Source organism: Ochotona curzoniae, unplaced genomic scaffold (assembly GCF_017591425.1).
Source record: "Ochotona curzoniae isolate NIBS_2020 unplaced genomic scaffold, NIBS_Ocur_1.0 scaffold_3890, whole genome shotgun sequence".
NCBI classification, from domain to species: domain Eukaryota; kingdom Metazoa; phylum Chordata; class Mammalia; order Lagomorpha; family Ochotonidae; genus Ochotona; species Ochotona curzoniae.
The window spans coordinates 11,266,239-11,280,145 of NW_024467115.1; the positions used below are offsets into that span (position 1 = coordinate 11,266,239).

A 13,907-nucleotide genomic window follows, 5' to 3' on the forward strand; every position below is an offset into this window, starting at 1 on the left:
TCTAGTTTGAAACTTTCATCAAAGATGATTAATTAAATCAGTGAAGCTTAAGAAAATAAGCAAAACGACTTGCCTATCCCACAGTATTTCCTTCTGTAATTATGAAATTATGCTTCCAGCAATTTCAATGCAAAAGATAAAATAATCCTAAATTTAAAAAATATTTTCTAAACAGAATTGTCTAAAATATGCCCTAGACTAGGAAGGAAATGGCCAAAGATGAATTGTTGACAGGTCTTGTCCAACTGCAATCCCAACGCACTCAATGCTTCCTCTCTCATCCTGATGATTTAAAGTGACCATAGCTATGTTTTTTTTTTCAGCTCCCAAACTACACTGCTCATTCAGGCAGTAACTTTATGTGAGGAAGAAAAGATATGCCTTCTGCTTTCTGGGTAGTTGAAGCCCCATGACCATGAGAGCATGGCTGTCTAGCAGAAGACACACTGGACATCATCCCCTCTTTGTCCTGGGCCACTCAGCCACGGCCTGATCACACATGTGCTCAGTATGGTCCTTTCTGAGGTTGGCTCCCTTTCAAAAACTGATTGAAACAAAACCATATTGTTTCCCAAATTACACATTCAACAACAGGTGAATAAAAACCCTTTAACTTAGCAGAGGAACTAGCTCTTTGGAAACTCCCCTGTTTGATGGTGAATGCAGTGTTTCAATCCAGCAATCCTCATAAGCTGCTTTAGCAGGAGAGGTTGAGTCCATCAACAGCAATCCTGTGGACGTTACAAAGCTTTCACTCCTGTAGGTATAGTTCAAGCAGTTTTAATGAATTATAGGAAAGTGTTCTAATATTCACTGCTTTTTTTTTTCTTAGTGTAACTTTCTGTTTTAAAGCCAAAACAATGTAGACAGTATTTCAGCAAAGGCCCCACCCTACTTATGCGGGAAAAATATGAAGGTGAAGGAACACTTGAGCAAGTACTCCTTCTAAACCACATAGTAACCTGCTCTCTTTTGTCTTATTAAAGTTTATGAGTCTTTGTGACTACTCTATCATCTTTTCTATTAGGGAAAGGAAGTCTGAACATTAATCCGCTGTTTATAAAGTCTCTGATAACATGTATAATAAAAAGCAGGAGGTCACAGATACTAAAACAAAAATAAAAAATTACCAATGAGAAACTCAAGCTTTTAAAAAAGTACCTAGACTTGCAGTGGGTTTATCTTCTAGCTAACAAATATTTAAAACCAGCATTATGACTTATCTTGAACGTGTAACCTGTAAGTATAAAACACAACACCTTGAGCCATCAGTGGTCTGTAGATAGTCTGTAGATTTAGTAAGCTTTAGGATTTACACTGTAACTGTTCACTTTCACCTCACAGAATAACATATTAAATAAAACTTAGAAAATGTAGAAGAAATTTTTAAAACTACTCAGATTTTGATTAATGAATGAACTTCAATAATCAACTTTTGATAAGAGAAATTTTATAATGGAAAGCAAAAAATAAGCAACCCCCAAACTCTCAATTTCATTGATAACACACCCAACGTCATCGATTAACAAACAGTTCAAGACTTTCTATGATTATGGGCCCTTAAAAGTGGCCCTTTCCTTATAGATTTTAGCACCACTTCCAACCTGAACATCACATTGCTTTGCCACAAACCATGAAATACCATGTTCAGCTTTAAGGAAGGCTTCATGTAAATGAGGCCAGCTGACCTTGAGCGTGTCCCTGTTTGCGTCAGGCAGGAGGATGACCAGCAGATTCAAAGCCTGCAGTTGCTGCTTCTTGGATGGCAAATCTACAACAGAGCACATGAACCTCAACTCATTTTCATTGAATGTCTTCCTTTCCTCTTCCTTCTCCTCTCCCCCAACCCCCATTTTGTAAGAAAAGAAATGATTTCACATCAACATTCCTGGGGAATGGAAGACAGGATGGGTGAACAGCCTGCCCTGTTGTGAGAGTGTTTGGGGGAACTCGGAAGCAGCAGCTGCTCTGAGGAGCTGTCTCCGGTCTCAGAACGCCTGCTCCAACTGTGATCACATGACGTGCAGCCTAATGTTTGCAGACACACAACACAGCTTTGGAAATCATTTTCTCTTCCGTGTCACAATAGTTAACCAATGGGAAGCCGCAGAAGATGAGACCTTTCACCACAAGGTAACAGGGCGCCGTCCTAATAGGGAGGTTTCTTTCATTTGGCAGGGACTGAACAAGTCATGCCAACAATCCATTAATTCCAATGGCGATATGGACTGCAGGGCTTAGAACATGTTAGGATTTCAATAAATGTTCGTGGAATGAGTTACAATGCCAAGCGATAATTAAGGAGTCTAAGAGATGTGTACCCCTATTAATCTATTTAAGTAATATTCATAGAGTGCCCAAATCATTCCAGCATTTCTTTACCAACAATAAGGTTGGTTCCTTAATCCATACCCAGGAAACACATGCAAAGTGGCCCTATTCAATAATTAAAAAAAATGTTTTAAACAGAAGGTAATATTGATTTCTCTTTCAAGAGAAAAACATCTGTTAAGAAAAAGGTAATTTAAGCGGCAGATAATTTCAGTCATAGCACTACGTGAAATTCCGAAGAAATGTTATGATAAGAGATGACTCATGAAATTATCTCAATATTGCATGGAATAATTCTGGCTGTCACCATGGCTCAGTAGCTCACAGACATTTTTAATAGCGCCTCTGCTTCACTCTCAGAAGTGTCCCAGTTTGGAAATTAAAGACATGGTCACTTGAATGTGGTGATGGCTTTCTCCTTCCTGAGTTCCAAGAGCAGAAGGGACAATCATGTCAGTGCATAAACCCTAGAAGGTTTCTGTTGGCTGGAACAGGAATCAAGAACCATTAGAGACATTAACTTGGAAATCGCCTAGGACAGCAAGAAGGCAGCACATCAGAAATTTGCACCTCTCCACCTCTAAGGCAGCAAAAAGCTTTGTTCTAGGTCTCGGTGTGAGAGTTGCAGAATTTAAGTTTTACAAAAAGCTCACAGACTCCAGCCTGTCCCTTGTTTTTATGATAACTGTTGATCCACAGCTTCTCCGGTAAGTGTTGCTTGTAATGCTTGGCATGGAACATGTGGCAGGGCTCTTCCATGAGTCACTATTGTAAGAGAAGCGTGAAGTCTCCAGGCTTTCGCTCTAAAATACACTGTGCTGCTTAAACACTGGGCAATTAATCTAGCCCCAAAGAGAACATCCTGTTATCTGTTGACTCAGAGATGTAAATGTATGAGACAGGAGAAACAAGGCGTGGTGGTGAGCACTCATGAACATCAGCGAGTCCATATGGCCATCCAAATATTGGTTCTACTTCTTGGGGAGGACAACTGTCATCACAATTTGTGTGGACAGCATCGGCACCAGGGCTGCTTCAAAAGCTGCCACTTACACTGAACAGCCTGGAAGGCTTTGAGGTACTCTACGCTGAGCAGGGGCTGGGGCAGCTCCCGGACGAAGAGCTTCAGCAAGCTGGCTGCGTCATGTTGTTTGACACTTTCCCAATTAAAAGTCCCTTCATAAAACTTTGTTTCCAGTTCTTGGCAAAGATTCTGAAAGGCAAAAGGAAAAGAATAAAAGAAAAATCCGTGAATTTTCCTTCAGAATGAGATCAAATTTCCACTTCACAAGAATCCTCCTCTATAGAAAACATTGTAAAATACTCACATTTAGTATTTGCTGTTACTGAGAAAGAAAAATAACCCCTCCCAACCATGACTGGATTTTACCAAAGAAATATACCTAACCTTGTAAGATTTCTTTAATGTATACCTTTTACTGGATACTCAACAAATCTTAAGTGGTAGAGGAATCATGAGACAAACTGTTACAGTAACCTTTCTATTTGGGGCTTCAAGCAGGCAATCAGGTCTCCATGAGCAAGAAGGGCACCCAAAACAATCCTGTTGCGGCACTGTGCACAGGGGGTTGCAACCTGGGAGTCCACATCCCACACTGCAGTGTTAGGGAGCCAGTGCTTCTCAGGCAGCTGCCTGCTACTTTGCCTGGAAGGCAGCAAATGACAGCCCTAGGAGCTGGCTTCCCACCACACTCGGGAGCTAGGCAGAGTCCTGGCTTCCTGAATGCATCCTGGCCCATCCCTGCTGCTTACAGACATATGGGGGCGGTGGTGGTGAACCAGCAGATGTGTGAGCGCTTTCTTTCAATCACTTTGTCTTTCAAATAAATAACAAAAGCTTAAAAAAAAGAAACCATGTTTCAAATTATTTAGAACGTTCATACATAACAAAATACATAAAGCAGCTGTGAGTCTACTGGAGAAGACTACCAATGATTAGTTTCCTCTGGGAGATGGAAAATGAAATTCTATCACCAATGAGCCATGAAAATGCATCCACATCGCTGTCTGTAGAGCCTAGCCTTCCCTGCTTCCAGCTGCAGAAACAGCTTGTGTCCACGTAGAATCAGAAATACCGAGTGCCTTTACCCCAACGGCCTTACGACATTTGCAGAACAAACTGTTACCAATACGTCAATTTTGTTTTGTAATTACTGTTTTCTATGTGCTACTTCACTGCGACATAAATCCTATCATGTTAGAAATCTTTTCAAGTTTGCGTCACTTCCTTCTGTTATCTGAAACCATTCTGCTAAAGGATGTTTTTGGTTTTGTGGGTAAGGTGAATTTATCACAACAGGACCACAGTGGTCCAATCCCGCACTCCAGCTTTTTCTGTAACTGATGAGCTACATGAAGGAATATGAGGCAGGAAGATGGAGAGAGGTTAGAAGGGATAAAAGGAGGGAAGAGAAGAGAGAGAAAAATAAGAGGAAAAGATGAAGTGGAGGAGGGGGAGATAAACAGAATCAGAGGGAAAGAGAAGAGAATGAGAAAGAGGGAGAGAAAGGGAAGAACATGAGAGAGAGATGGAGAGAGGAGGGGAGAACAGGAAAGGAGAGAAATAAGAGAAATATAAGGATGCAAGGAATACAAGAATACAAGGAAATCTGATGAGTCAGGGAAAAATAGCCAAATTTTTTGCATGTTATCCTTAAATTATTTATAATGGACCAGCTGCTGTATAATTTGGTGCACCACACCAGACTGGGCCTACGAGTTGAGCCAGCTGAATCTGTTTAATTAGGCTTCTTAAAAATTACATTCAGTTGAACTTGTCTTTCTGACAGCTTTCAGGTCACGAAGTAAAATTCACTTTTCTGCACCGTGATTAACCTGCTTTTAACCCCCGTGGAGTTGGCCATGACACTCCGCGAGATCCCGAGCACCCTGCATCCAGGCTGCAGGAGAAGCTGTCATCCAGCAGACCCGGGGAACATGACGTCACCTTGTCTGTTTCTAAGGGACTATTTCCTGGTAGGAGAATAGGTTGCTCAGCTTATCCTAGGATCCTACACGCTGTCCCTGACTAGTGCCAAACCTGCCATCGGCTAAGTCGGTGGAAGTTTGCCAACTTACAAACACATCAAAACAGTCTCAGGGAGTTCTTAGAACCAGACACCCAACTCAGGAGACACAAGCTGAAGTTTGTGAACAGAGTATCAGCTTACTTGAATCCTATTCAAATGAGATCACTTAGGAGAAAGAGTCAAGTGGGATGGAACTAGCTGTCTCAACTGAAGAAACTTTTCACTAAGCTGCTGATGCAAACGGTGCAATGTGTAGCGAGCCACTCGGCTCTCAGCAGCACCAAAGCCTGGCACTCATGGAACATCCGCCTCCTATCTAGGAATAATCATTTCATCCTGACCCAGCTCTGAATATTTCCTCTGGATGAAATGGACAGAGAAGATCTCTTCCTTCGACCCTGTTTTTGAATTCCAAGATATTATAGGTTGGATTTGGGTAGGATTAAAGCACAAGGATGAAGTGCTATGCAAAATGCTCTTGCAGAATGGGAAGGAAATGCTACTCAGAAGGAAAAGGAGAAGGAAAGTGGAGAGGAAGAGTTCAACCTAGGAAGTCTGAATCTCCTCACCTGTTCCAGTGCCCTCCTGGGTGCACTAAGACAAAGGACCATACACACCATGAAGGTGGCTGCCCAATCATCTCTCCACTAGGTCACTAAAGACAAATACCACATGGGGACTCAGGCCAAAGTGCCTCATCTGTTCCCTTCCAAAAGTCTAACGTCTGCCTTCTACACAACACCAAATTACAATTACTCGTCTAGATCTATCTATCATGAATCCCCAATACATATTTTAACTCATCATGTTTTCTTTATCACAGAAAAGAGTAGTTTTGAAAAATCAAAACCTACAAATCAACAAAAGACAATATAGAAGATCTAAATATCAATCCAATGTTGATGGATTTTACTTTAAAAAAATTTATTTTTATTTGAAAGGCAGATTTTACAGAGGGGTCTTTCATCTGTTGGCTTTTTACCCAAATAGCTGTAACAACCAGAGCTGAGCTGATCCAAGGCAAGGAACCAGCAGCTTCCATTAGCTCTTCTATCCAAGTACAGAGGCCCAAGGACTTTGGCCAACCTCCACTTCTTTCCCAGGCCATAACCAAGAAGCGGGGTTGGGAAGTGGAACAGCCAGGACACTATCCAGCATCCATATGGGATGCCAGTGCTTGCAGGTAGAGGATTAGCATGCTACACCACAGTGCCAATTTTAATTTTATTTAGCCACTTTCTATAAGAGAACAAAGGGGTGGGAAAGATAAAGCTGGATTTTAAAATGCAAAAGCATAAATCACAAAATCTGACATTAAAGAATTAAGAAGTTACCTTGATTCGGATGGCAGCTCCAGGGACTCGCAAGAGGCCTTCTGTTTCCAAGCCTCCATCTTCAATTCGAGAAATCAGCTGTATGTAAAAAGAAAAATGCTCTGACTTTGATATTTGTAACACGTACAATTCCAAATTTTGTATCTATTTCACATTGAAATAAATGAAAACCTATTACAGGGACAGAGAAATTGGGATTTATGAAGTTTCAAATGAATGAATGATCAGCATCCTTCAAAACAATGCATCACAAGTTCCTGTTCTGATTTTGAGAAGTCGGATCTTATTCTACTTGTGACAAAAAAATGTGTAATTTCATACAACAGCTATAGAAGTCCTAACTAGGTAAAGATGTTCCTGGTTGAAAAACCACAGAGGACATTCATTCCTTCTGGTTTTTCTGAGACATCAATTTGAAATCAAAAGAATCCTATGAAATCCTAGTTTTAAGCCCGAAGAATCTAATTTTTAGTTTTTCTCCAAAAAATAATTACATTTGACTCAAATTAAAAAAAAAACCCCAGTTGCAAATATTCATTTTTAAGCCCTTAGTGGTTAACCAAATTATTCTTGTACAGGGTCTCCACATTATATCTGATACCCAATGAATACATACAGATTTGTGGATCTCTAGAACCCTGCCAAACTCACCCACACTCAAAGGCAAATGGAAGAATTACCAAGACAAACTGAAACAAAGAAGATAAAATTGTTTCTTGGCAGAATCATCTTCCAACTGAATATGCTATTCCTTGGGCAGCACACAAACCCTTACCTGGGGGTAATCCACTATTTCAAGGAAATCAATTTCATGTTCTCATCTTAAAGATAAAGCAATTTACTAGCATTTTCCAGCTCTCCCTCCTTATCACCCACCACCCTCTTTCCCAGCAGCTTTCTCCTACTTTAGAAACGCAGAGCTATTTGGTCTTCAATCATGCACCAATTTATTACCATACTCTCTGCATATCCTGCAGCATAAAACCTTCCAGAATGCCAAAAGAACGTAAGATTTTATTCTTTTTTTTCCCAAGGCAGCCTCCTTTAATGATTTACCAAAGCTCTATAAACTGCATGGAGCTGATTTTTTCCTCTCTTCATAAAAAAGTCCATGAGAAGAAAGCATGGCATCACAAATGAAGTCTTCTGGCCTTTGCCTAAATATTCTAAATTTAGACAAGGTGCAACATGTAGACACTGGAAAAGATGGCAGGCTTTTCCTAAGATCTTACATACTCTAACCCGGAATTAGATTATTGTCAAGCGAAGCACTAAGGGGAAGGGCCTTGATTTAAACAGACTGCACTCCACTTTTCCCAAATGATTTATTATTAGCCGAAAAAGGAAGCAACTTTGACCAGTCAAAATAGTACATTATTTTTTTTTCTAATTCAACTGGAATATTTTCCAACTTCATTTTTAATGTTACACCAGAAAAAAAACTACAGCCATACTTTAACATGAATTAGTATAGATCAAATTGACATTATGCAGTAAAGCATGTGAAGTCAAATTTGTAAGCAGACTGTGCACAACCAATTTTCATTTTATATCACCTTTAAAATTTTAAATATTTCTATGTTCAGTTAACAAAAAATAAAATGTTAGATAGTGGAATAAAGTAATTTTCAGTAACATATGCCTTTTGCTTACATTAAATATAGAACAATTTATTTTTACTTTTACATAGCCAAATGACCGTATTTTCTGGACATTTTTTGTTTGGGTCTTTTTATTTTATTATTATTCTTCTTCTCTGAAGCTGAATGCCAGCACCTAAGATAGTTATTTGGATAGATGGGAAGGAAGGTCAAATATTCTCTCACCTTTCTCAATGTGAAAATAACATTTTAACACAACATGTTTGGTTTATGTGATTAAAATGTACATAAGACTTAATATCATTCCTATTATTTCCAAGTCTTGACATAAAAATAGAAAGTAACTGTATTGACTATCTTAACTACTCTGTATTAATTCATCTTCTATTCTGTAACTTTGTAATTTTAATAGCATTTCTCAAAGCACATATCAATCACAACAAATGAAAAATAAAATGAAAATGAAGTCAGACTCTCTGAAACAAAGTATGTCTGATTTGAATGATTAGTCTGACAATAAGAACATTGGATTTGCTAATGAGATTATAAATCAGATTTTTCCATGAATTAAATTTAACAAGATTTTTACTTCCTAATCCCTACTGAGAATATGATTGGAACAACATGCTTCTGAGAAAAAAAACAAAAACACATTCCATCCATCGATACAGAGAAGCTCTGCTCCTTGCATATTCTTCCTAAACAATTAAAAAAACAATCCTCCAAGCCTACTAATGATACTGCGGGTCACACTCCCCATGTATTGTCAATCAGTACTTTCTAACCCATTCCTTTTTATAAAATTGAGGGAAGATATAGTTGAATTTTCAGCTAATAATTTTTTGAGTCTTGCGTAACACACTGTGTGATGTTTTGCATTTAACTCCCAAGGGACGCGACAGAGAAGCATCACCTACGAGTCAGTTCTTTGACATCCCCCTTGAGTTCTATGGAATTAGATCTTAAGGATGTCATCAAATAGTCCTCACTGGTGGATGGCCACGGTCTCCAGGATACTGAGTGCATACCGCAGTACTGAAATACTAATATTTCAAAAAACTCAACAATGATTTCAAGGAAAAATGAAAAGCGAGATTATTCTCGAGGGATCAAACATAATCTCTTCCAGGCTAAGCAAGTCATGGAAACCAAAGCCGACTGAACTTTCCTGGCTTCATGGTGAACTGTGTGTGTCAGCAGGGCCAGGCTTCAGCTTGCAGCCATTTAGTTATAATGCCCATCCTAGCTGTGACAATAATATTTCTACAAATGTGAGACTGCACAGAACAAAGTATCTTCAGGAGAAATAAGGTTGGCACATAATGGTGGGCATGAGGAAAGCTTGGAAGGCAAGACAGGTGGATGCTGGCTGGGATAAAAGAAACAGCACCAAGTAGACTATGCTTAGCTTTAGATGTCTTTGTTGAGTCAGTCAACTGTAAATCAATTTCCACTATGCCTGGACATTGTAGACATTGGGATGTTGCAACAATTCTATAACTTAGGTGGTCTACAACTGACATGACTCCTTCCTCACTACACTCTCTCTAGCTTTTATCAAATGTAATCTGGGTTTCCTAACACCGATGGCTCAGAGGTTGGCCTGAAGTTTTTTTATTACTGCAGATAATCCCTTTATGAATAATTGAGTGTTGACTGCACAAGTGAGTTGATAATTTAGCAATCATCTTTTAATTCCACGTTACAGTTTCTTTGCCTACTCTAGAGTAGGCACTGGTAAATTAAATTGGACATCCTCACTGTAAATAGGAAAACCTGGGAAACACACACAGGCATGAAATATTCATGAACATTCAATTCCCCAGAAATTCATAAGCAGTTCCCACTCCCTATGTATTATAGAATTGAAATCTCAATTATACAAAGCCAGTTGATATGAGACAGGAAAATGATGCCAGGTAATCACAGCTAGAGTAATAACACAGAAAGCATCACCCTGAAATAAAAATTATGAGCACTGGAAACAAATTTGCTTCATGAATAGAAAATTACAGTACAAAAATACAAGAGCATACCCATTGGAAAACTCTATTATAATTGTACAATCTCAAAAAAAAATCACTGTTAGTTCAAGTGTGCTCTCTCCACACCGATCAGTTCAAGCCAACTTACTTTCTGAAAGATCAAGGGTATTCGAGTTCCCGGTACTCTCCTCTGATCTTGCTCTAACAATACCGTCAATGGAACACCAAAAATACCAGAATCTGAAACACGAAAACAAATTCTTCACTTTGGTCAATAAAATATCTATAAAACATTCATACCAAAATGCTTAAGCATCAACTTGGCATCGTCAGCCAAACAGGTCCTCAAGTAACTACTTGGTGGATGACATCATCTAAGCAACACACACACTTAGGCCAAACAGAAACATTCTGGCTATGCCTCAGAAAGATCTGGCAGGGAAAGGCAACTAGAAAAAAAATGCTGTTTCATAAGAGAAATAGAAAGTTGGGTAAATGTAAAAAATACCCAACTGTCTTTAAAAAAAAAGATTTATTTATTTTTATTACAAAGTCAGATATACAAAGAGCAGGAGAGACACAGAGAGGAAGATCTTCCTTCCAGTGACTCAGTCCACAAGTGACTGAAATGGCCGGAGCTGAGCCAATCCGAAGCTAGGAGCCCAGAGCCTCCTCTGGGTCTTCCACGTGGGCGCAAGGTCCCAAGGCTTTGGGCTATTCTTGTCTGCTTTCCCAGGCTACATGCAGGGAGCTGGATGGGAAGCAGGGCCACCAGGATTAGAACCGGTGCCCATATGGGATCCCAGAGTGTTCAAAGCGAGGACTTTATCCACTGGGCTACTGAGCTGGGTCCACAAATAATTTTCTAATGCAAACTGCACCTGTTGTAGAAAAAGCAGTATCACTCATCTTTTCCACACTAAATGCACATTCAATATTCGACAATATACAAATATGTCAATATTGGGTTTTTGAGAAATCAGTTCATAGTGTATTGTTCTACAAACTGTTCCTGCAAAATGTGGCAGACACTTTACATTTAAAAAATCACAGTTCTACATGCTTGACAACAGCTCCAGAGAAAAATGACACGTAATGTTTATAATCTCTCCGCATCACCATCCTGTAACTTGAGTCCTGTGTGAGCACAGCTTTCACGTGGCATGTGTACTCCATCCCTAACACTGCGTGGATAAATAGCACAGCAGTGATGGGTACTTCCTTAGGACACAGTCATCTGGGGAAATAAAAATCATCCAAGAACGCAGAAAAGGGATTACCTTGTGGTGTGAGGAACACTGGACAATGACACTGAGTTCAATACTGTCAGCACTCTGCTAAATAATTTGGTAGTTCGAGGATTCAGAAACATATCCTCAGAAATGCCAATAGTGTAGTGTTTAAGAGAAATATCTCGGATTGACACAAGCAGCTTCAAAAAAAAGAAAAAAACAAAGACTCGGTCCTGTTAACAGTGATCAACTTAATGAGAACAAGCCAAAATTTCTCCATGAGGATGCAATTTAAAAAACATTTTTCTAAGCCACTTTAAAAATCTTGAGCACTGAGTCATGGCCATTTAAATTACACATCCTCCTATTTGTGAAGGCTTTGGGATAAGTTTCTAAGACAATTCAACATTTCATTCCCCATAACACATTTATGGAAAACCAGAAAGACAATTTAACTTGGGAATTTACCCACCAGCCTTTAGGGGCAAATACTAGCATAGAATGAGGGACAGCAAGACAAGATGCCATGAGAAGCGGCACACCTCAGCCCTGCAGGAAGCTGCCTCTAAAACTTAACATCAGGTGAATACTTGTCTTTGCTAATGTTACCATAGCAACTCAATAATCCTCATTCTTGGGTATCTCTTTAGGAGTTTCCTTTAAGATGAAAAAAGAGGACAGAGATTCTGAGAGTCAATCTTCGCCAATAGACAATCATCGGGGTTTCCAAGCCAGTAAAATCTTGAAGAAACAAGAACTGAAAAGGTGTTTGTTTTTTATCATGTTATAAAAACTGAATTCTGCTGATGTAAAGCAAACAGCTTGCAAAATAAAAATTACACATTCTCAAGATGAATATAATCTAGTGGCACTACGTGTCACAATGACATTATTTTCTAGGGGAAAGAATGTTCTTGCAAAACAGTTCAAAACAGAATGTAAATGAAAAAAGGCACAGAATGGAAACTATTCCTATGCATTTCTTATCTACCAAGGAAGCCAAGTGATCGGAGTCAACCACGCTGGAGTCATTTTTTTAAGAACTGATTTTGGAAATATATGTGTATGAAATGCATCTTTTAAAATACAGTCAGCCTGTGTATCCAGGGCACGGGTTCCAACACTGCCAGATTCAGCTAACAGATCGAAAATAGGGGGAAAATTACATCTTTACTGAACATACAAGGACTGGTTTTTTCTTATTACTGTTTAAATAGTCTAGTATAACAACTATGTACATAGTATTTGCACTGTACTTTTGTACTGTATTAGAAATGCTAAATATTGAGAAATAATTTAAAGCACATGAGAGTACATGCATACTCTAGACCATTTTGTATATTGTACTTGATAATGTAAGGATTTCATTATCTGTAAGGGCAGTGGGAGAGCAAATGTTCTAGAACCAATTCTGCAAGTGAACCAAGGCATGACTGCAGGTTGTTTGCAAAGGAGAGGGAACAAGAGTAAATTTTCCTTGATTCAGATTTTCTTCTCAGTGAGTTAGATTATTTGGCCCTCTTTTATTTTCTGTAATCTAGGATATTTTATATTTTCATAGAATGTATACAATTTATGAAAGTAGTGATTTAGAATCTGAATGTCAAATAATTCCAATTTGTATTTAATTTTGTGAGTGCTCCCCTGGCCCTCCAGGACTATCACTAGGAAACCAACTCTATCCCTATTATTTTAGAAGTGAAAATGTTTTTCTCATTTCCAAATTACCTTTCGTTTTCATTTTCACAGCTTTTTCTTGTTTCAGTTCAACCCCCAATACATCATACAGGGCAGTCAGTTCAATTAGTGCTAGAGAACAAACTTTCTTCATATCCTGGGGTGCAAGGTCGCCAATTCTTGTCGTCCCCGTTTTATCCTTTGGCAATCTGTAATTCTAAAATAGATACCATTAGCAGAGTAGAAGTTTACAGTATCTAACTTCTTAATGCAAGAAGAAAAGTTGCATTAGAAATAAGTCAGAATGAAGAGCGATCCTGCTACAACACCCCCAAAGCTGTGGAGAGCTTAACAGGCGACACCGTAAGTCTGGTTGACAATGGAATCTGACCATGCATCCAAAGCACTGATGGCCTAATTCAGAGAACAAAGAGACACTGAATCCAACGACGCAAATGACTTATGCTGAATGAACCTTAGAATCAAAAGGGAAGTTGGCCACGAACAGGAGGGAAGAAAAGTGGGAAGGGAGGAGGAAGATGGCAAGACACAAAGATCAAGAGAAGGAAGGGAGAACGGAACGGGATCCGTGAGCATGTGCTCAGAATGTGCCAGCCCTCTCACTTTTTCACACGTTATGTACCAAGGCACACTGGCACAGAAAGGCTGTGGTGCATGGAGTAGTGGAACTGTGCAG

The 13,907-nt window shown here is 39.2% G+C and overlaps 1 protein-coding gene across 1 annotated transcript in view; it reads right to left on the reverse strand.

Moving 5' to 3' along the window:
- The window catches only part of ARHGAP18 (Rho GTPase activating protein 18), a 127,175-nt gene that overhangs the window by 21,900 nt on the left and 91,368 nt on the right, over positions 1-13,907 (reverse strand). Inside the window, exons 6-10 of the mRNA XM_040965220.1 lie at positions 13,262-13,427; positions 10,450-10,541; positions 6,716-6,793; positions 3,385-3,544; positions 1,689-1,771 (exon numbers count right to left, since the gene is read on the reverse strand). Of these exons, the coding sequence (XP_040821154.1) occupies positions 1,689-1,771; positions 3,385-3,544; positions 6,716-6,793; positions 10,450-10,541; positions 13,262-13,427 (579 nt within the window). The remainder of the gene's footprint in view (positions 1-1,688; positions 1,772-3,384; positions 3,545-6,715; positions 6,794-10,449; positions 10,542-13,261; positions 13,428-13,907) is intronic.